Here is a 22,554-nt window from a genome sequence, read left to right as displayed (position 1 = left end):
AAGTGTAAATTATCTTGCTGGCAATGGAGGCCTCACTGAGCCATCGGATTTTATCAAAAATATCTTAATTTGTGTTCCGAAGATGAATGAAGGTCTTAAAGGGTGTGGAACGACATGAGGGTGAGTAAATAATGACAAAATTTTCATTTTTGGGTGAACTAACCCTTTAAGGCAAGTCATTTCACTCGGCAACCATCTTTGAAACGCCTCTTGGGCAGCTATTTCAGTCAGAAAGATGGTGTCTGAAAGTTGCGGTCGGTGGTCAGTTTGTGTATAAATGTACATTTTGACCAGCGTTTTCCACTTTTGATGTCATTTCTACAGAGAAATTACTGTTACAGTAATTAGATATTGACTTAAGTTATCACCAAATCTCGTTTCATTAAACAGTAACGGTTTAACTGTAAAACAGTCAAGTTTTACTATTTGTCAATACACATTATTATAAAAAAAAAAAATGAAGTAATGAAACATGATTAGGCAATAATATAGCCTAACTTTTCTAAACTTGGGCTCAATGCCACAGATGAAAAAATCAATTTAGAGAGGCTGCACTTAAAAGAAATATTTTAGAGCTGATTGTAACCAGAGAAAATAATTAATTGAAAAATAACATTTATTACTTATTATTATTATTATTTTAGTTTTATATATATATATGTGTAATTTAAATGCTTTAAAACGCTCCCGCTGTAGGGAGTTCACATTTAGGAAAAAGAACATTTCTTCCTTGATGTTTTAGTACAGGTAAACGAACAGTAAAGTGCTGAAGAGTACTATTTTTTTGTTGCTTTAGAAACATTGGGTCATAGAGTACAAAGACGTAGGAGAAATGAAGGCGGGGTGGTAAAAATGAGAGGAAACGTGCTGGGAAACAGCAAGAAAATTATTTTACGGTACGGACGGACATTCTCAGAAATGTCAAAATAAACCATCAAGTCAAGCAAAAAAGGGGGACAAATTCTTTTCAAAGACCAACATGTTGTAGGCTTTTATTCAAGTTATGAGGTTTGTACGGAGAACAGAAAGAACGTCCCTGAGCGTTTTGTTCCAGTGAATAAAACGCAGTTAGACAGAACGAGCAATTAATTACTTTTCCAAGTACATCAGGAAAAAGTGTTACACCACAGGTCGCCTATTTGAGCTGTTGAGTCAGAAAATGAAAGCGTCTGCGCCTAGCAAGTTGTAAAATAATAATAACAACAATAATAATCATAATGACATTTGATTCAGACTACAATATGACTACACATCATATGGTTTGTTTATGCAAAGTGCTTTTAAACTAAAAATAAATTTAAATTGACTATTTACTTTTTGAAAAACATGCTGCTGGTCTTACGAAGGATTCATCAAAGCAATTTTGTCTTCACTCAGAAGTATAAGTCATTTTATGGAAAAAAAAAAATGGACACCACTTCATGCTGATTTTATAGTTTCTAGTTGGTACTGGTCATCTAATTGCAGCTGATAAAATTTAAAATTAGACTAAGTGTATTACAGTAAATTTGATCATGTCTTTGAGGACAGTGACGCCAACATTAGTTTACTGAGAGGTACACTCAAAAAAGTCTTCCTTCTAGTTCTTTGGTGGACTAAAAACATTTCTGATCGTCTTAACAAGGACTTTACTCTGTAGTTCACAAGTTCATTTATAGCTCAAGATGGTCTGCCGTTCTGTTCCTGGATCACGTATTTTTGAGACAGCACAACGTTATCGTAATCAAAGTCCTCGTCCAGATGGAAAGGAACGACCTCCTCACTTTCATCCTAGAATGACAAAAAACATTTTACAGGTTAATTAAGAATTTTACAGAGTCTCTGTGAAATGCAACAGAAAAGTGCATCTTACTGCCTAAGCTTGACTGCTCTCAAAGAGAGACACGTTGTTGTGTGTACCTGATTCTCAGCGGCACTGTGAGTGTGTGTCTGCTGGTCTGTGAAAGTAGAGGAGATCTCCAGCAGTGTGTGGTGACAGAGCGATGAAGAGGAGACAGCTTTCAGATCTTCAATCTCACCTGGTAGTGCACATGTACCTGACAACACACAGCAAGACACACGTGAATAATCAGCATCTTTTACACAAAGCTGTCCATCAGCAGTCATTTACAATCATTTTCTTCTTTTACAGTGAAAATTCTGTCATTATTTACTCAACCTCATGTTGTTCGGAATTCTTTCTTTCTTTCCAAGGAACACAAAAGATGATATTTTGAAGAATGTTTGTGCTGCCGATTACCATATAATGAAAGACAATATACTGATATTGTCAAGCTCCAATAAAGAAAAACAATATGACTTAGTGTATGTATGATATTCTTTTAAAGCCATTCGGTACATTTTTGAGAGAAAAAGAACATTTTAGTCATTTGCTAAAAATCATCCCCTCCCTTTTGTTACATGTCATTACCAGAGTTGGGGAAAGTTACTTTTTAAAGTAATGTGTTACAATATTGTGTTACTCCCTAAAAAAAGTAACTAATTGCGTTACATAGTTACTTTTTATGGAAAGTAATGCGTTACAATATTGCGTTACTCCCTAAAAAGAGTAACTAATTGCGTTACATAGTTACTTTTTATGGAAAGTAATGCGTTACAATATTGCGTTACTCCCTAAAAAGAGTAACTAATTGCGTTACATAGTTACTTTTTATGGTAAGTAATGCGTTACAATATTGCGTTACTCCCTAAAAAGAGTAACTAATTGCGTTACATAGTTACTTTTTATGGAAAGTAATGCGTTACAATATTGCGTTACTCCCTAAAAAGACTAACTAATTGCGTTACATAGTTACTTTTTATGGTAAGTAATGCGTTACAATATTGCGTTACTCCCTAAAAAGACTAACTAATTGCGTTACATAGTTACTTTTTATGGAAAGTAATGCGTTACAATATTGCGTTACTCCCTAAAAAGAGTAACTAATTGCGTTACATAGTTACTTTTTATGGAAAGTAATGTGTTACAATATTGCGTTACTCCCTAAAAAGAGTAACTAATTGCGTTACATAGTTACTTTTTATGGAAAGTAATGTGTTACATTACTTTTGCGTTACTTTTTTGTCACCTGAGCTGGGCTTGCATGTTTTTTAAATAACAAAAAATAAAAGTTCTATTTTTGGTAAAACTAAAGGCCCTTTCAAAGCAAAAGTGACTTAGTGTATGTTTGATATTCTGAGACTTCTAAAGCCATTCGGTACATTTTTGAGAGAAAAAGAACATTTTAGTCATTTGCTAAAAATCATCCCCTCCCTTTTGTTACATGTTACGTCGTTACCAGTGTTGGGGAAAGTTACTTTTAAAAGTAATGTGTTACAATATTGCTTTACTCCCTAAAAAAGTAACTAACTGCGTTACATAGTTACTCTTTATGGAAAGTAATGCGTTACATTACTTTTGCGTTACTTTTTTGTCACCTGAGCTGGGCTTGCATGTTTTTTAAATAACAAAAAATAAAAGTTCTACAGTAACACTTTATTTTGCAGTGGCTTGTTACATGTTACGTCGTTACCAGTGTTGGGGAAAGTTACTTTTAAAAGTAATGTGTTACAATATTGCGTTACTCCATAAAAAGAGTAACTAATTGCGTTACATAGTTACTCTTTATGGAAAGTAATGCATTACATTACTTTTGCGTTACTTTTTTGTCACCTGAGCTGGGCTTGCATGTTTTTTAAATAACAAAAAATAAAAGTTCTATTTTTGGTAAAAATAAAGGCCCTTTCACAGCAAAAGTGACTTAGTGTATGTTTGATATTCTGAGACTTCTAAAGCCATTCGGTACATTTTTGAGAGAAAAAGAAAATTTCAGTCATTTGCTCAAATTCATCCCCTCCCTTTTCTGCAAAGTGAAATTAGCATGAAATCAAAAACAAACCCTGAGAACGGCCGAAACGTAATTTTTTAATTAATAAAGTTAGAGCACTGTAAGAGTGAGTGTTGCACCTTTTTTCAGTTCATATACATTAGCGGTTTCTTGAAATTCGAAGGGGAAGATTTTTTATTCTATTTTGACAATTATATTTTTGGAAAATAACAATGGAACTGTTGTAAAAATGTTTTACGCACAAACATTTCTTTTGCAAATGTAAAAAAACTTTTACATGCACTCAAGAAACTTTCATTTTAGAGGTTTCTTGTGCACATTTTTTAGTTACATTTTGAAAAAAGTCAGCATAGCGGAAGATTTTTTTTTTATTTTGAAAATGATATTTCTGGCAAACAAAAACTTAAATGTCGTAAAAATGTTTTTCGCACGCATCCAAGTTTCCTGTGCAAATGTAAAAGTAGAAATAATGTTATACGCAAGAAACGTTCATGTTAGAGGTATCTTGTGCGCACATGAAAGTCTGAAATTTAAATTTACAAAAATAGTCTCATCGTAGGAGAAGACTTTATTTAGACAAGGAGATTTTTATCAAATAACATAAATGTCGTAAAAAAAGAGCAGTTTCTTGTGCAAATGTAAAAGTAGAAAAAGTTTTTAAATATACGCAAAAAACGTTCATGTTAGAGGTATCTCGTGCGCACATGAAAGTCTGAAATTTAAATAAAAAGTCTCATCGTTGGGGAAGAATTTTTTTAATTTTGACAAGGAGATTTTTGGTAAATGTCAAAAAAGATTTTCCACACAGCAGTTTCTTGTGCAGATGTAAAAGTAGAAAAACATTTTAAATATACACGGAAAAACTTTTATGTTAGAGGTATCTCATGCGCACATAAAAGTCTGAAATTTAAATAAAAAGTCTCATCGTTGGGGAAGAATTTTTTTAATTTTGACAAGGAGATTTTTGGTAAATGTCAAAAAAGTTTTTCGCACAGCAGTTTCTTGTGCAAATTAAAAGGTAGAAAAACATTTTAAATATACATGAAAAACTTTCACCTTTCATGTTAAACGTAATTGGTTCACACTCATCATGTGACTGATTAGAAGGAGTCTGAATGTGATGATTCGAACGCAAAGGCAAATTAGTGCTTTTTTTGTCAGTTTAGAGCCTTCTGGAAAAGATCAACTCAGACATTCAGCAAAACATCCTTTTATATTCTACAGAAATAAATAAAGTGTTACAAGTTTGGAACAACATCAAGATGAGTACATTTTGAGTGAACTTACAGTGTCAAAAAGGAAGGATTAACGTGCTAACAAGCTGTTTTTATGGCCTGCATCTCTGTGGATTTTTGCAGCAGCTTATGTGTGAGTGAGAAAGACATAAGGCCTGGCAAGAGCTCGATTGATGCTGATGTTAATTAAACAGCTAATTACTGGCACAGTGAAAGTCATAGTTTCAGCTGCTGGGTGAGGACCAGACGTCCGGGGGTGTAGTGTGCATTTCTGCGTGTTTGTTTGAGTGTCTACAACACCATGAGTGTGTGTTTGTAGACTGAACACCTCTGAAGAAACCCCACTCACCCATGGCTTTCATAACAAGGTGGTCTCAAAAACAAGGCCATTAACCAGATCACTAAGGAAACACAGAAAGAAGCTTCATGCTGCTAATGAATCTGAAGGCTGTTGCTGTTATGCCATACCGTGAACCTCCCTGACCGGCATGCAGAGGCGTGTTTCATTAAAACCGTAGGTATCCTGTAGCTCTTTTTGAGCCTTGATCTGCTTTGACCAGAACCGCCTTCCCCTCAACCCATTTTAAGATTCATCTGGATGCCGAACGCCAGCGTGTCACTGAACCCTGAAGTGAACGCCATTATTATTGCTTACCTGTACTGTATGTCTCAGAGTTCACATCAAAGTTCTTATAGTTTTCCTTTTTTTTCCATTAAATTTTGCAGTTGGGTTTAGTTACTTTTAATGGTGAATAATTTTTTATTTTTTTTTGTTACTATTTTTTTAGTTATTTGTCATTATATATTCACATTTCATCTCTTATAACACCATATTTTGTTACCGCTGAGCAACACACAGTAACACTTTATTTTGCAGTGGCTTGTTACGTTACATGTCGTTACCAGTGTTGGGGAAAGTTATTTTTAAAGTAATGTGTTACAATATTGCGTTACTCCCTAAAAAAGTAACTAATTGTCTTAGAGTAACACTTTATTTTGTAGTGGCTTGTTACGTGTTACATGTCGTTACCAGTGTTGGGGAAAGTTACTTTTAAAAGTAATGTGTTACAATATTGTGTAACTCCCTAAAAAAGTAACTAATTGCGTTACATATGGAAAGTAATGCGTTACGTTAGCGTTACTTTTTGTCACCTGAGCTGGGCTTGTATGTTTTTTAAATAACAAAAAATAAAAAATAAAGTTCTATTTTTGGTAAAACTAAAGGCCGGAACACACCAAGCCGACGGTCGGCCGTCGGGCAGTTTTTGTTCGTCGGCCGACTAAGTTTTCTCAGTGTGTTCCACACCGTTGGCTGAAGTTGGTCCTTGTCGGCTTTTTTTCGGCCGATTCGAAATGTTGAATCGGCGTCAGAGCTCGTCAGGCCATCTGATCATTCTGATTGGCCGTTCAGCTACTGCCACCTGCTGGTACGGAAATGCATTTCATCTTGCGCAGGCGCAGAATGACGTGCTACTTGGCCGTCGGGTGTCGAGCGTCAGTTTGGTGTGTCAGGGCAACTTTGGACACAGACACTGCCGATGTGAGCCAACCCCGCAGTCTGCTTTCAAAGCCACTAGTTCGTCGGCGTCGGCTTGGTGTGTTCCAGCCTTAAAGGCCCTTTCAAAGCAAAAGTGAAATGAATAAGCCTCAGGCTGAAGAAAATGCAAATACACTCCAGTACAGTAGAGGGCGCAGCAATAAAAACAAAAATGAAACAAATGTGATGTTTAACTACAGTAATTTTTGCTTATTGGTATGGTTGAATTGGATCATCAAAGGTCAGCAGCAAAGACATTGCTTAATAAAGTGAGATTAAATACATAAAGTATATTTGTGTAATTTAACATATTTAATTACTGAAGTTTTGCATAATATTCTGAGTTTGCATTTCACTGCTTTCATTCATTTTGAGGAATACTGAATCTGTTTTTGTGCAAGTGAGAAGAGTAAATGTTCACATTTAGTCTAGAACTACAATAACAGTCATGTTCACACAGCGCACACAACACCTCTGCACTTCTGATTTCTCTCAACATGGGGACAGGAGAGCTGTCAGTCAATACATGGGAAAGCAAAGTAACTTGCGTTATTTATTTGAAAAAGTAACTCACGTTTTGTTGTAAATTTAAAAGTAATGCGTAATGTTGTAAATGTAAAGGTAATTACTTTACCAGTTACTTGAAAAAATAATTGATTACGTAACTCGCGTTACTTGTAATGCTTTACCCCCAGCACTGGTCGTTACTATAGTATAACTATAAATTATGCAAAATTATATGTAACTTACCCTAACCCTAACCATATTGTAAGTACATGTATTTAATTAATTCAATTTGTTGAGTGAATGGTTCAATGACTCATTCATGAAGATAGTCACTTGTTTTCTTCCTGAATGAAACAGCATTTTTGAATAAATCAATTTGGTTAACTGAATGATTCAATGATTCACTCATGAAGACAGTCACTTATTTTGTTCCTGAATATAACAGCATTTTTGAACAAATAAATTTGGTTGACTGAACGATTATCATTTCATTATTTTTTGCCAATTCCCATTTTTTTCCCATGTTTTGGTTACCAAAATCATTTTTTTTCACTCTTAGTTTTTGCTTTTCCATAATTTTAGTTCAGTTAGCAAACTTGCAGCAATAAAAAGACTGGAAAGTATTAATCTGAATATATTAATTGGCCAATTTTCAGTGACCAATTAAAAAAAAAAAAAAAAAAAAATCTTATTTTACAGTCAAATTTTCCAAAGCTATGACCGATTACGTAGAACACAAAACGCCCACTACAACCAACGGTACAGCGACCTTCCGACTTACAGCAAAGGATTTTTTTTTTACAAAGCCCTGTAAGCAGGGGCATGATTATTCATGCTAATTAAGGTGAAGTTCAGCATGCATCTTTTGTTATTCATTGGATATGACTCTCATTATAAACACACCACCTAATGACTTTTACATACACCCTTTCCTCTGAATTATAACTCTGATCACAGACAAACTCAACAAAAAACACGGAAGCCCTGCTCTGAAATGTAAGCCTCTCCAATCGAAAGGGCTTTCTTTCCTCTAACTATTTTATTTATTTTTGTATTAAACTGGTCATTGGAGTTTAAATGAGCCTCTCTGGCACTCCAGAAAAGAGCGACTCATTACAAGCCTGCACAGCGAGCGTTAAGCCTCACCAAGCGAGCGCTTGCCCCCGGCTCTAATGATGAGGGAGCGGTTTAGAATTTGCATGCATTGAATATGTGTAATAAATGGTAATATATTTAAATCAAGCTGTATGACAGCTCTAATTACAAAAAATAGTATGCACATGATATCCACTAAACCCTATTAAAGGTAAGGTGAGCTCATGCAATCCTTACATATGCACATAAAAAGAATATTTATGCGAGCATGCCGAGCTTAAAATACATCCATACAGGTGATGCCAACATGTCAATGTGTATTATGTGAATATTATGTGAATTTGTGATGGATCCAATCCCATTTGAAGCTGTTGTGAAATATGAAAAAGATTTCTCAACAATGTGCTTTACATAAGAAAAAAAAAATGTAAATAAACACTCCAAAAGTGCATCTAGGCCACTGTAATCTATGTAAAATGACTCTGTGTAAAGTGACATGTATTTAAATTTATGTTTTCGAGAAATAAACACCTGTAGCGTCAACTTTTTCCTCTTCGTCCTCTGAATCTCCCAGATAATTATCAAACTGCCAAGGAAAGAAAAAAGACAAAACAGCAATGAAATATAATTTTTACAAAGTTATTTTAGAATTGATTAGATTTAACAACTTTGTGCTCCACACAAATGGTGCTCTTCACACAGAAACTTCATTTCACAACTGATTTAAGTAGTTTGATGTTAGCATATTGCTAAGCTAACAACACATTCTTTTAAAATATATAGCACCTAATATAACCTATTAGGTAAAATAGTCAATTTTTATTAAACTGAAGTTTTGTCTTGTGTTTCACAATAGAGTTTGATGTTAGCATGTTGCTAAGCTATGTGATAGTGTTAACGGGTTAGCTTAGCAATACGTTAATCTTTTATATTAGATAAAAGTCTTGATTCAATTGATTTCAACAAGAGTTTAATGTTAACATTAGCTTAGCATACACTAATCATCTTAAAAATGCATAGCACAGACAAATATTACGTAAAAGTCCTTTTTATTTCATTGAATTCTTGACTCCAACAGTTTAAAGTTAGCGTTAGCATACTCTGAGATTAAAATGCGTAACACACAAATGTTGTCTTTTTTATTAGGTTGAAGTCTTGACTCAAACAGTTTAAAATTAGGATTAGCATACTCTGAGGTTAAAAAAAAAAGATCGGTTTGAACTTTTGATGTTAATTTAATGTTAGTTTTAGCTTATCATACTCTAATGAGCTTATAAACACACAAACAATAAGTAAAATAGCCCAGGTTCTGTACTGAATTAAATATCAGCCTGTTTATAGGCATCCTGCTTGGATTTTCACTGAGCACATCACATTGAATTCTGGGATTGCATTCCCTGTGGAAAATATATGCAATGCTGCCTCAGAATATATACAAAACAAGCTATCTTCAAAGGCAGAATTATGTGGCTTTCAACTATAAAATACTGCTGCGGTAAGTAGCTTGTTAGGTTTTGAATGTCCTGACCATTTACCTTCGCAGGTCTGTCTGGAGCAGAGCTTGATAGGCCGCCTAGTCTTCCTCCAACACAACCGCCATCCAACAGCACCTATACAAACACATAAACTCACTATCTCATTTCATTTAATGATGCTCTGAAATGACAGCAGCTATGAGAATCGGTGTGATTACAATCAAAACAACATTATAATCAATACAGCTGTTTTTCTCTCTTGGTGGCGGGGAGCTAAATAATGCAGAGGCTTTTTTTAGCATTGACTGGCCTGGGATGTTGGCTGATGTGCTTTACGTTATTGACAGTAACTGGTGCTGTGGCTCGCCAGAGCCCCACTGAGATCAATACGCAAGCCAGGCGGGAGTCTTAAGCACCGTTCTCTCACACACACAGACAGATAAGCAAAACACACATCGCAATAAAGCCGTTCAATACGCTGAGAGGAGAATTCTTGAGGAAGAAATACACCAAAAAGATGGAAAATGAAGAAAAATGGCCAATATTTTTAGTATTTTGAGTGGTGCTTGCCCACAGCTACAATGCTAAGTTCAAGCTATTTTCAGTGTGTAACAGTGGGGTTGTGGGTGCATTCAGTTTTTGCATTCTGAAGAAAGCCAGATCGTGATGGACGATTTCAAAACACTGCTTCATGAAGTTTTGTAGCTTTACGAATCTTTTTTTTCGAATCAGTGGTTCGGAGCGCGTATCAAACTGCCAAAGTCACGTGATTTCAGTAAACGAGGCTTCGTTGCATCATAAGTGCTTCGAAATTTCAATGGTTCACCACTGGGGGGGCGTGACTTTGGCAGTTTGATATGCGCTCCGAACCACTGATTCGAAACAAAAGATTTGTAAAGCTTCAAAACTTCATGAAGCAGTGTTCTGAAATCGTCCATCACTAGATACTGTTGAATAAAGTCGTTATTTTGTTTTTCTGGCGCACAAAAAGTATTCTCGTCGCTTCATAACATTAAGGTTGAAGCACTGTAGTCACATGAACTGCTTTAAATATGTCTGTAGTAGCTTTCTGGGCATCTGAAAATGTTAATTATCTTGCTGTCAATGCAGGCCTCACTGAGCCATCGGATTTTATCAAAAATATCTTAATTTGTGTTCTGAAGATGAACAAAGGTCTTACGGGTGTGGAACATCATGACAGTGAGTAATTTATGACAGAATTTTCATTTTTGGGTGAACTAACCCTTTAACCGTACAAAAACCATCAGTTGTTGTGCATGTTGTGCATGGTTGCCAGAGAATTCCTATATAATTTTTAATAGATTCTGACTGATTTTAAGCATGTTGATGTGTCACTGTTAGGTCGTTGCCAGGTAGGTGCATTCTGAAGAAAATATGAGTGTCGCTTACCAGTACAAAAATCACCACCATAACGCTAGGTTGTTTTGCATGGTTGCCAGAGTGTTGCTTTAGGGTTGCTAAGAGGTTTTGAATGAATTTTAATGTGCTGATATGTGGTGCATTCTAAAGAAAATGTGAATGGTACCCTGTTCGGTCTCTGTGAAGCCCCTCCTTCCAAAAAGAGCAATGTGCTCTAATTGGTCAGCTGGACCAGTGTGTTGTGATTGGTCAACCACTTTGAGCGTGTTTCTGAAATGTCATGCCCAGGGCTTGACATTAACTTTTTTTGCTCACCAGCCACTGTGGCTAGTGGTTTTCCAATGTTAGTAGCCACTCAGGATTTTCACTGGCCACAATTTTGACATCGATACCATGGTCGAAAATTTCCATATAGATATTTTTTATATTTTCTCATAATTTGGCAGCAGGTATATTCAGCTGCTGTCACTTTAAGACCTAACGCATGGATCCATTATACTGTTACACATTTGTTTTCTTTCTCAACTATTTATGTTCACTTAAAACATAACTGACTGTGTTTACTTAAATACTCGCCAAGACCTTTGTTTTGGCATTATTGTGTGTGTATTTGACTGTATAAGTGCAATAAGCAACGAAAAAGAACTCAAATTAGTACTGAGAGGCGGCTTTATGTGCACTTTGAGTCTAAGCACAAAATCTGCAGGAATTATGCACAATACGCGCAATTCCACGGCGGAATTCAAGCCCTGTAACACAAACAATATTCATCCGGAGCAAATGAAACAAGTGAGTGAGGGGAGGCGGGTTTGTGTGTCAACTCGCTGTCGGAGAGATAAGAAAGCAAGAAAGTGCAGCTGGTGTCATGTATCTATTCTGCGGAAAATGAGTATTGGAAGTGTTTCAGATATTTCAGTATCGATATGTATCGAAAAATCGATATTTTTGACAACACTACATTGCACCTAGTTTATTTCAGAGGCCCTTTTAAAAGACTACAATTGAAAAATGTATATATTATATATAAAATTCAACCCGCCAAAGTGGCTAGTAGGAGTGACTGCGTCACACGGCACTGCCGAAATCCACCTGCATTTGGCGGGTGTTAATGTCAAGCCCTGGTCACGCTCCTTACCATAACCGCGGGTTTCAACACACTACTAGCGCAACTCTACCAGGCCTTTTTTTTTTTTTGCGTATGCTTTGGGCAGGAATTTTTAAAAGAGGAATATTGTGACCTGTATGTTTCCAGAAGAAAACTTAAGACTAGAATCGAAGCGTTTCAGAGAGTTAAGAAACAGTGCTGGGCAGTGAAGGACCTGTATGTGTGTGTGTTTGCTAAACAGAGCAGAGGCTAATGCAGTAGACTTAATTTTTTGTTAACTTTGATTGAAGGGAAGGAGAGGTCTGTCTGAACCTCTCCCAGTAAAGACTGATGGTTTGAGCGGTTCAGATCTATAAGGCGATGACCTCTTCCTGATCAGCAGTCGGTGAGCAGCGATTCGCCTGTCCCATCCTTCGGTATACGCTCTCCTCCATCTCTGTCACTCCATCCTCTCTTCGTTGCTCTCGGCTGCTGTCCATCTCTCTGTCGGACGAGTCTCCATGTCCTCTAGGAGCAGTCAAACGCAGATCCCTCACAATCTCTGCAATGGGATACGACAGTGAAGACCACAGGCGAAGGATTTACAGACGTATCAGAGGAAAGAAGATGTATGTGGCATTCAGCATGCTCACCTGGGGTCAGTGACGTGAAGGTGGACAGGAACTGCTCGTACGTTTGCTCCGGGGAGTTGCAGAACTGCTCCAGAGCTTCAGTCATGGCTTGGTCATGGTTGTCCACAACTGAACCATTAACTAAACCTGGCATCCTGTCAAACCTATCCACATTGAGAAGAGATGCAGAAAGAAACAGAGAGAGAGATTCACTATTTGCCTGGCACAATGTACGTTTCACTTTTACTGCTTGCGGAAAGCAAATTTTGTTTAAAAGGGCCAGTTTATTATGATTTCAGTTTTTTAATTTTAGTGTAATGTTGCTGTTTGAGCATAAACAACATCTGCAAAGTTACAACGCTCAAAGTTCAATTTTAAAGAATTCGCTGTTTAAGGACTACAACAAACAGCTGGGTAGGGACTACAACAAGCTTCTTCCTGGGTTAGTGACATCACTAACCCTAAAATTTACATAAACCCTGTCCCCAAGAACATGCAACAAAGGGGGTGGGGCCATGTTGGGCTGCTTTAGAGAAGAGGAAGAGTTGTTGTAGTAGAGTGTTGTTACCATGCCGTCATTTTACACCGGACTGTTTCACAAAAGAGGGTCAATTCAACGCTGGATTTGCACAAAAGTTTAACATGACGGCACATGCTAGTCAATAAGTTGAATCAACTCCACAGCAACTACATAAATTTATCCACTAACCATTCAGAAACATCCAGTTGCATTCTAAAAGTTGTACATTCTTCCTGAGTCTCTCCATTAGTGTCCGACTCCAGTTTGAACAATGTAAGGCTGAACACCGTTACTGACAATCGTCATTTTTGCTGCGTGAGATTCTCCGTCTTTGTTGTTGTTGAGCAACCGAGGTGCGAGCTGTTAAAGCTCCGCCCTCTTCTGGAGCAACAGCTAATTTGCATTTAAAGGGACGGCATATTTTTGCTCACACCCAAATAGTGGCAAATTTGACAAGCTAAAATAAATGATCTGTGGGGTATTTTGAGCTGAAACTTCACAGACACATTTTGGGGACACCAGAGACTTATATTATTATATCTTGTAAAATTATAGGTCCCCTTTAAAAGAGACATTTGTGTACACCAAGCAAACCTTGAAGATAACCAGAGAGCCTGAACCAGGCCAAATGAACAGGAAGTATTGGTATAAAAAACCTGAGAAAAAAATGATAAAGGGATCCTGCTGGGCTGCACTTTTTTACAGGTCACTTATCATCTGCGATATGCATTATAGCTGAATTAACCCTGATTGGAATGAAATTATCATTTTAAAGTTCAGCTTAATTACAATCAATGACGGCTGGGAAGGGGGGCGGGCAGTGATTGCCGTGACATTAAAATATAATGAAGAATGGCGTGATGATCGTCAGAAACTCAGAGCTGTCGCCATGCCATTCATCACGAACACGCCCCAGGGAGAGCCTTCTTCAGGTGGCACAACATTAGCAGGGACAGAAACAGGTGCTACACTAGAGTCTAATTACACTCCTCTATCAATAATACAGCGCAAATCCTTGCAAGGCTTCAGGCGTCAGCTGTACTGCTGGTCAACCTCTTCCTTCTCTCTTAGAATACTTCCATACTATTTCTGCAATATACAGTATATAGATTGTTTCACATTTTCTGCATGTATGGAATACCCAGATTTGCCAAAAAAAAAGTGCAGTCGAAAAGCGAAGTCCTCTATACCAGTTGCATTTGACGTGACCTTCCATTTTCAGCGTGACAAACAAACTAGCAATAATATATCAGCTTAATTTTATTTTATATCCACTTCATTTCCTATACTTATCATTTTTCATAACTACCAAAGGTTTCACATACTATTTTTAAAGAATACAGTATACCAATGTTGTTTTTGTTAACTAAGGCCCCGTTTACACTAGTGCGTTTTTGTTTTAAAACGCATAAGTTTTGCTACGGTTACGCCCGTCTGTCGCATTTTCGAACCTCGAAAACTGAGACTTTCGAAAACCCTGCAGACCTCGTTTTAGTTTGAAAACATCAGGGTTTCGTTTCAGTACAAATGGACCAAAACGGAGACTTTTGAAAATGATGGCGTGGTTGCCCACGTTGTTCTGCGTATCCTTCACAACCATGTAAACAATAACATTTGAGACTGACTTGCGATCTTTGCTGGCTTTGTTGTCATTTTTAGCAGCCATTGTACAGTTAAACTCTGCATTTTTTTAATATTGCAGCTGCCTACATGCGCAAGAGGCAGCTGTTTACACTTCTACGCGCATGCACAATGTGCATCAACGGTCATGTGACATACGTTTTCATTCGTGTAGTGTAGACGGAGATCATCTCTGAGGGTACATTTACACGACAACAATATGGTTAAAGTTTTTCTTTTGAGTTTTCCGCGTACAGACGACACCATTGTCAAAACGATCCCCATTCATACGAATCTGTGAAAATGACTAAAAATGCTGTATTCTGCTGGCAGGCCATTAGATGGCGATGAAACACTATAGACTGAACGTGTAAAGCTCATGTGCATGACATCATCGTTTTCGTTGCACTTTGAAACACGTTTTCAAAAGTTTGTGTTTTCAGACCACCAAAACGCTGTTGTCGTGTAAATGAACGGCCAAAATGCATACAAATTTTTCCGATTTTAGTTGAAAAAAGTGTCGTGTAAACAGCCCCTAAAACTAAATTATGTTAATGGAAATAAACCTGAAATAAAATATAAATATTAGATGAAAATCTTAAAAAACTTACGAAAAAACAACAACCAGAAAGGTTGACTTCGCAACTAACTGTAATAAACAAGTTGAAGTTGAAGTACTTAAAGGTACAATATGTAAAATGTTCTGTCCACTAGAGGCCGCTAGAGGCCTATTCAAAACAAAGGCGTAGCTTGATGACGCCAAGTTTGAGCGCGGAATCTTGGGACATGTGGTCTTCACATCACAGCCGGTGGAAATAATCGGGATAGGACTCGGAAAGAAATCATGTTCATGGATGCGATTATTAACGTTACTGTAGTATGAAGCAGAGCAGGACCGGGTGTTGTGGGAGCTGAACGAGGCCGCTGGAGGGATTGCGCAACACACACCTCACGAGCAGCGGAACTTTTATTATGCTACAGTCGCCGGCGGTCATGAGTATGAGGTAAGGCAGCTCTGTTTATCATATTAGATACATTTGAGAGTGTTGAAAATTATGTTATAACGTTACTCTGTGCGTTCGCTCGGTGGCTACTTGTTACACACTGCAGTAAGCTAGATCGATTTTAGAATATCATAATAATAAATGCTGGATGGCTTGTGTTGATAAATGGCATGCAATTAATTTTAAAACGTATCTTATGATGAAGAAAATGCTGTATTACTGTTACTAAAAATAAAGCTGCATCTGATTATACTATGTTAGCTACTTCACAAAATAGTGTTTTCTCTGAGGCATGGTAAAGCATGGTACTCGCAAAAAATCAAGAACATTAGATTTACACAATAAGACTAAACGTGTTGAGCTATATAACAACAATTAGTTTTCTGTCTATAAATGTAACCAAACAGTTGTTCCCTTGTCTATTAAAACGTGTATTAAATTAAAGCGTCTTTGGTGTTTTAATGGTTTTTACAAAATAAAACAGGAAACCGAGGGTAACGCGGGTATGACGCAATTGACAGGTGACTCCTCACAGCCTTGGTTAAAATTGCAATTTTCTCACGATTTACAAATAGTTGGAAACATTTGGGATATTGTAAGTACTCAAGTGAACAAAATATATAACACTGGCCTAGTGGTTTTTGGATATTTTACTGCAAAATTCTTACATATTGCACCTTTAAAGTACTAAAACTGAAATAATATAAATAAATGCTAGACTAATAAACAAAACCACACAGCTACAGCTAATAAAACTTAAGTAAATAAATTAAATCTGACAAAAACTAATTCAAAATATTAACAAATACTATAGTGTATATAAATAATACCAGATTACTCTGGTATTTGCGACTAGTGATGTGTTAATGAAGTCTTTTGAGCATGATCAAAAAAGAATCAATTCGTAGACTGTAAGAACTGTATGTGGGAATCAAATGGTTAGTTGGAAGCACAATGCAATACATCTTGACAAAATATGCTGCACATGGACTTCTGGGAATCTGAATCTGGTTCTAAACTAAAAAGTGATCATGAAAAAGGCCTTTATAACCCGTTTAACATAAGGTGAGGTGAAGTGAAACAGAATATTCAGTAAGAAAAAAAGATGATTGGGGATTGATTGCATCTTGAAAAGTAACCATTCAAAAACAATGTTTTTCTTTAAAATATTGTACCAGGAACATGTAGAAAGCAAAAGGGTCCGTTTTAATTTCATGTTGTCTTTAACGATTTGAACAAATTGATTCTTTAAAATGAATCGGACACCAAATACAAGAAACTACGTGCTATATCACAATCAATGAGGTACTCTGAAAGTGATATATTCGTTCATTATAATGCAAGCATTGTAGTTTTGTTTTGTTGTCTCCCTTCCGTCTCTTTGTGACAGAGCTGGCAAACAACAGCATTTATTTGCCTATGCCTTATGCAAATCCGCTCCAGGACTCAACAGGTTTATTTTACTGCATCTGTAAGTGTGAACACCGGCATGTAAGTGCACTTCAGCGGGAGAATAAAGCTCTCCTATGTGCTTGGAGACACCGGAGGAATTCTTTATTTTGTTTTGCGCCTCAGGGGAGTCGCTCAGCCTCCTCTTCATGGCCCTGCTCTTCAGACACAGGTGCTCCGCTGTTTGTGTTTTTCACTGTTCTTTCAGGCACTCGTGGTTACGGGTCTTTGTTTTGCGCTCTCGCACACACATCTTTCGGCCTCCAAAACAAACGCACAACTGCACGAGGGCTCGCGCAAACGCGCACAGCCCCCTGAAACACAAAAACATTATGCTAATGAGACCGGCACAGCTGTTCCCTTCTTCTCCCTCTCTCTCTTTCCTTCAACACCAGTCGCCTAATTTCTCTCGTTCCTTTAAAGAGCCGCCAAGCAGAAACAGTTAATGCAAATATAAGCCTGCGGGAAATAAGGAGTATTTTTACAAATCCAAGCTACCCCTCCTGCCAAAATTTGATGTGTGACTCACGCATTCGGTATTTGGTGTAATGAGAGTGAATCATTCTGCTCCTCACTGAACCTGATTGCACAGACCACTCAGATACACAGAGGAGACTATTTTAACAGCACATTACATAGAGACGGGCTGCACTGTCACAGATGCATTACGAAGAGCGTGATTTTGGTGTCGAATGCAGGTCATAATAGAAAAGAATCCAAAATCTGTGCAACGTGAAGCAATCTCAGCCAATAAAAGATATTGATATTTGAGTTATGTGAGTTATAACTTAACTATATTTGAGTTATTAAACATGTGATGTTTAATTGAGTTATAAAAGGGAGCTATATATATATATATATATATATATATATATGGGTCAACGATGTGACGGGTCATTTTTTTGTCCAAAGGCCTTAATAATAATAAAAAACAAAGATATGATATCCAAAATATGTAAGGTAGTACAACTAGATCTCTTTTATTGAATCCAAAAGGTTTTAATTATATTTTGCTACATATAAAGGTATTTTAAAGATTTTGAAGCGTCAAAAGGTCATTCGGTTTAACCGGTTAAAGGCCAATACAGCCATTTTATTTGTGATTAAAATATCTTAAAATGTAATAAATGTATATATTTATTATTCTGGCATGATTTTATAACATCATATATCAACATAGTGCAAAATGGTATTAATATTATGTGTAGAAGTCGTTGCTTTGTTATAAGAAAGAATGTCCAGAAAAATGAATTTCATTGATGTCATTCGGAGTAACCAATATAAAGGGACCATTTTGGATCAAGTCATGCGGTCAATATTATGTGACAGGATGTGACGTCATTCAGACGAAATATCACGTCATTCGGTACAACCGCTAAAAAACATGTTTTAATATTTTAAAAACTTGTACTAAATTTAAAAAGTTGGATTGTCCTTTTACTGGCTAGCTAGCAAGCTAAATATCAGTCTGTTAGCATTGTTTAAAAATATCGTCATTCGGTATAACCAAATGTGTCATTCGGTAAAACCGACATTTTGTTTAAACTGAATGACTTTTTTTGTGACAAACTAATTGTTAATTGATTGTTTTTTTTTTGTTTTTTTGTTTTTTTTACAATCTCATTGTTAACACTTAATAAAACTTCAAAATTAATTATATCTCCATTGTTTTTTACACTTTTAAAAACCTTATTTGTCAATGACCCATGTGTGTGTATATATATATATATATATATATATATATATATATATATATATATAAAACATTTATTATTATTATTATTATTATTACAAGTGGCAATCACGCTACATATACACAGTATCACCAATGTAAGTGTAAATTTTGGAAGATGAAAATTACATCTGGGAGATCCATACTTACAACCCAGCTGATTTGCAAATTGCTAAGTGAATGAATCATCAACTGAACTGTAAAACACAAACATAAAGTCCATATTAATACACAAGCCAATGATACACTGAGTTTGTGCTTGTTTTCATTCAAACTTGTGCGAGTTGTGTTCAAACACCTGTTGTTGGCAGCAGTTACAGACAGTTAACCTCAAGATGAGCCAGTCAACCTTCACAAACACTGAACCTCTGCCACTGTCACTAAACCATTTGCTTTAATATCTCAAATAAAAGTTAGCAGCACCAAACAGCTCCCAGATTTCGGAGTGCATTGACCAGGAGGTAAGAAATATAACGTTACATGTTATTAGGATGAAGACTAGCCTATATATGGAATATTTAGAAATGTATGTGGTATTCTGGTGCCATATAGAGTAGAATCAAAATAAACATGTAGGTAAATACGGGTTTTTATAGTATAATTATTAAAGTATAGCCTATAGCGATTTAAAAGATTTTCATCTTCAATTAGTTGTAGTGTTGCACTAGTGTTGACAGCCAGCGCTTGTTTAATAAAAATAAAAATCTGTAATTTGATTACCTAGAGACATTAAAACGAATCTAAAATATGTAAAAAGGATAATCGCTGCTAATTGTTAGAAGACAGTAAGAGAACAGGAGAGTTCAAAGCTTGTGAAAATGTCTCAGACGTACCGTTTAAATGTAGAACGAGAGACGCCATTTTCGCACTGAATGCTGGGTAATGTAGTCGTTTTATTCCAAGCTTAACGCGATTCTCTAAGAGAAGGGGTAATAAGGAAAACTACAACTTGTTTCCTGTGGGAATGTTTCTGTGTTATTATGGAAACGGAAGGGGTTATATGGTTCCGCGTTTTTTTCATTCTTTGATTTAAAAAAAAAAAAAAAGTTAATTGCATACTATTCTTACTAATAGGAAGAGTATTATGCTGGTATGCATGCTATATGTGCAACTGACCTGAATTTTATTATGTAATATTTGTTTTAGCAATAATGTTAGTTTGGTTTTTTTTTCAATTATATTTTACACAGCTCCCTGCAGAAAGATGTCCTTAGAGCCTCTAACTGCTGTGAACTGTGCTGGCCTTGTGCAACCAGGCTTCTCCTTACTAGAGCTGGAGGGTGATGTTTACCTCTTTGGTCAAAAGGGCTGGCCGAAACGCTCATGTCCAACTGGTGTGTTTGGTGTACGTATAAAAAACGGAGAACTTAAGCTGCGAGCCATTTCATTTTCAAACAACTCCTGTTATCTCCCTCCCCTCCGATGTCCTGCAGTAGCTCATTTTGAGTCCCGTGATGGCAGCCCTGAATGTTACCTCATTCATGGTGGCCGAACACCCAACAACGAACTGTCTTCAAGTCTCTACATGTTGAGTATAGACAGTAGAGGATGTAATCGTAAAGTCACATTGCGATGTCAAGAAAAAGAGCTGGTTGGAGACGTCCCTAGCGCTCGATACGGTCATACCCTCAGCGTGATCCATAGCCGAGGGAAGACCGCCTGCGTTCTGTTTGGCGGCAGGTCCTATATGCCCCCCACCGAAAGGACCACGGAGAACTGGAACAGCGTGGTGGACTGTCCACCTCAAGTCTTCCTTATTGACCTAGAGTTTGGTTGCAGTTCGGCCCACATCCTCCCCGAGCTCACCGATGGCCAGTCATTTCACGTAGCTCTAGCGAGAGAGGACTGTGTCTACTTTCTGGGCGGTCACATCCTCAGCTCCGATTGCCGACCACCTCGTTTGATCCGCCTACGTGTGGAGCTTCTCCTAGGAAGCCCTGTCATCACCTGTACTGTTCTTCAAGAAGGTCTCTCCATTACCAGTGCCATAACCACTCCCGTTGGCTATCATGAGTACATTGTTTTCGGAGGGTACCAGTCTGAGACTCAAAAGCGCATGGAGTGCACCTACATTGGCTTGGACGATGTCGGAGTCCACATGGAGCCACGCGAACCTCCGCAGTGGACCAGCGAAATAAGCCACAGCCGTACTTGGTTTGGCGGCAGCCTGGGCAAAGGAAGTGCCTTGATTGCAGTCCCCTCAGAAGGAAACCCAACCCCACCAGACGCCTACCATTTCTACCAGGTGAGCTTCCAGAAGGAACAAGATGGAGAAGCGTCAACTCAGGGATGCAGCCAGGAGTCCACTGACTTTGAGGACTCTGCACCTTTGGAAGACTCTGAGGAGCTCTACTTTGGCCGAGAACCTCATGAGTTGGAGTTTAGCAGTGATGGAGAGGGCGACACCTACAACGAGGAAGATGAGGAGGATGAATCTCAGACAGGCTATTGGATCAAGTGCTGCATCAACTGCCAGGTGGACCCCAACACCTGGGAGCCCTACTACTCCACTGAGCTCACCCGACCTGCCATGATCTTCTGCTCCAGGGGTGAAGGTGGACATTGGGTCCATGCCCAGTGCATGGAGCTCCCTGAAAGCCTTTTGCTTCGCCTCTCTCAAGACAGCAGCAAGTATTTCTGCTTGGATCACGGAGGCCTGCCCAAGCAGGAGATGACTCCACCACGCCAAATGATGCCACTGAAGAGAGTCCCAATGAAGATGACCCATCGCAAGGCTCCAGTCTCATTGAAAATGACCCCTGCTAAGAAGAGCTTTCTGCGAAGACTTTTTGACTGATTTGTTGTTGTTCTGTTCTGTTATATATCATGCTATTAACATTTTTATAGTTTTATATTACCAGGAAATTGGAGAAGTGTATTTTTTTTTTATACTGATAGGAACAACAGAAATGAATTAATTAAATGAATATGCTTATGGCAGTATTAAATACATTTTTTTACAAGTCTTGTTTAATATTACTAAGCTAATGATTTATTGCTTTTTTTTAATAAAAAAAATAAATAAATAAATAAAATGCGGGGAAACGCTTGTGGAGTATGATTTTCTGCTTAAATAAAGAGAATTATAAAAAGATTATATTTTAACCTCATGTTGTTATGCTTATAATTATAACATATGCAGAAACACAATATATTAGTCAAAAACATGAGTGGGAGTATTATGTATATATTAATACACACACATACATGTATATAAGAAATATATATATATATATAATTAAAATTAAATATTAATATATTTTTGTTAAATGTATACATATGTGTGTATTTATATAAACATAATAAATATACACAGTACACACACATATATTATGTAAACACAAACTTTTATTTTGGATGCGATTAATTGTTTGACAGCAATAATATTATATATATATATATATATATATATATATATATAATGCATGTTCTTGAATGTTAATGGAACACAAAAAAA

General features: G+C 37.0%; 2 protein-coding genes across 5 annotated transcripts; one reads left to right on the top strand and one right to left on the bottom strand.

The window, feature by feature from the left end:
• Window positions 1-961: 961 nt before the first annotated feature.
• On the bottom strand, window positions 962-20,001 carry iftap (intraflagellar transport associated protein). 3 transcript variants are annotated; one of them, XM_051884564.1, is made up of 8 exons: window positions 19,931-20,000; window positions 19,248-19,294; window positions 12,794-12,936; window positions 12,527-12,702; window positions 9,737-9,811; window positions 8,733-8,787; window positions 1,900-2,036; window positions 962-1,770 (listed from the first exon to the last, which is right to left on the bottom strand). In XM_051884564.1, exons 3-8 carry the CDS (start codon window positions 12,924-12,926, stop codon window positions 1,660-1,662), a joined length of 687 nt encoding a protein of 228 aa, XP_051740524.1. In that variant the 5' UTR covers window positions 12,927-12,936; window positions 19,248-19,294; window positions 19,931-20,000; the 3' UTR covers window positions 962-1,659. The 3 variants fall into 3 exon arrangements, with proteins under 3 accessions (XP_051740524.1, XP_051740525.1, XP_051740526.1); XM_051884565.1 differs by lacking the exon at window positions 19,931-20,000 and adding an exon at window positions 19,396-19,540; XM_051884566.1 differs by lacking the exon at window positions 19,248-19,294 and having other exon boundaries at window positions 19,931-20,001.
• Window positions 19,411-22,132, top strand: rag2 (recombination activating gene 2). 2 transcript variants are annotated; one of them, XM_051884562.1, is made up of 2 exons: window positions 19,411-19,558; window positions 20,288-22,132. In XM_051884562.1, exon 2 carries the CDS (start codon window positions 20,302-20,304, stop codon window positions 21,892-21,894), a length of 1,593 nt encoding a protein of 530 aa, XP_051740522.1. In that variant the 5' UTR covers window positions 19,411-19,558; window positions 20,288-20,301; the 3' UTR covers window positions 21,895-22,132. The 2 variants fall into 2 exon arrangements, with proteins under 2 accessions (XP_051740522.1, XP_051740523.1); XM_051884563.1 differs by lacking the exon at window positions 19,411-19,558 and adding an exon at window positions 20,058-20,187.
• Window positions 22,133-22,554: the final 422 nt, after the last annotated feature.

This window comes from Ctenopharyngodon idella, chromosome 24 (genome assembly GCF_019924925.1).
Source record: "Ctenopharyngodon idella isolate HZGC_01 chromosome 24, HZGC01, whole genome shotgun sequence".
In the NCBI taxonomy this organism is placed as follows: domain Eukaryota; kingdom Metazoa; phylum Chordata; class Actinopteri; order Cypriniformes; family Xenocyprididae; genus Ctenopharyngodon; species Ctenopharyngodon idella.
Note: the sequence above shows the minus strand (reverse complement) of the source record. Positions and strands in the feature narration are given on the sequence as shown.

Excerpts from the sequence above, each read along its gene's own strand:
- iftap (XM_051884566.1), bottom strand. The coding sequence starts at position 12,926 with ATGCCAGGTTTAGTTAATGGTTCAGTTGTGGACAACCATGACCAAGCC. Across the intron at positions 9,812-12,526 it reads CGACTGCTGATCAGGAAGAG|GTGCTGTTGGATGGCGGTTG; the intron begins GTCATCGCCTTA and ends GTGTTTGTATAG. Across the intron at positions 1,771-1,899 it reads ACAGTGCCGCTGAGAATCAG|GATGAAAGTGAGGAGGTCGT; the intron begins GTACACACAACA and ends TTGTCATTCTAG.
- rag2 (XM_051884562.1), top strand. The coding sequence starts at position 20,302 with ATGTCCTTAGAGCCTCTAACTGCTGTGAACTGTGCTGGCCTTGTGCAA.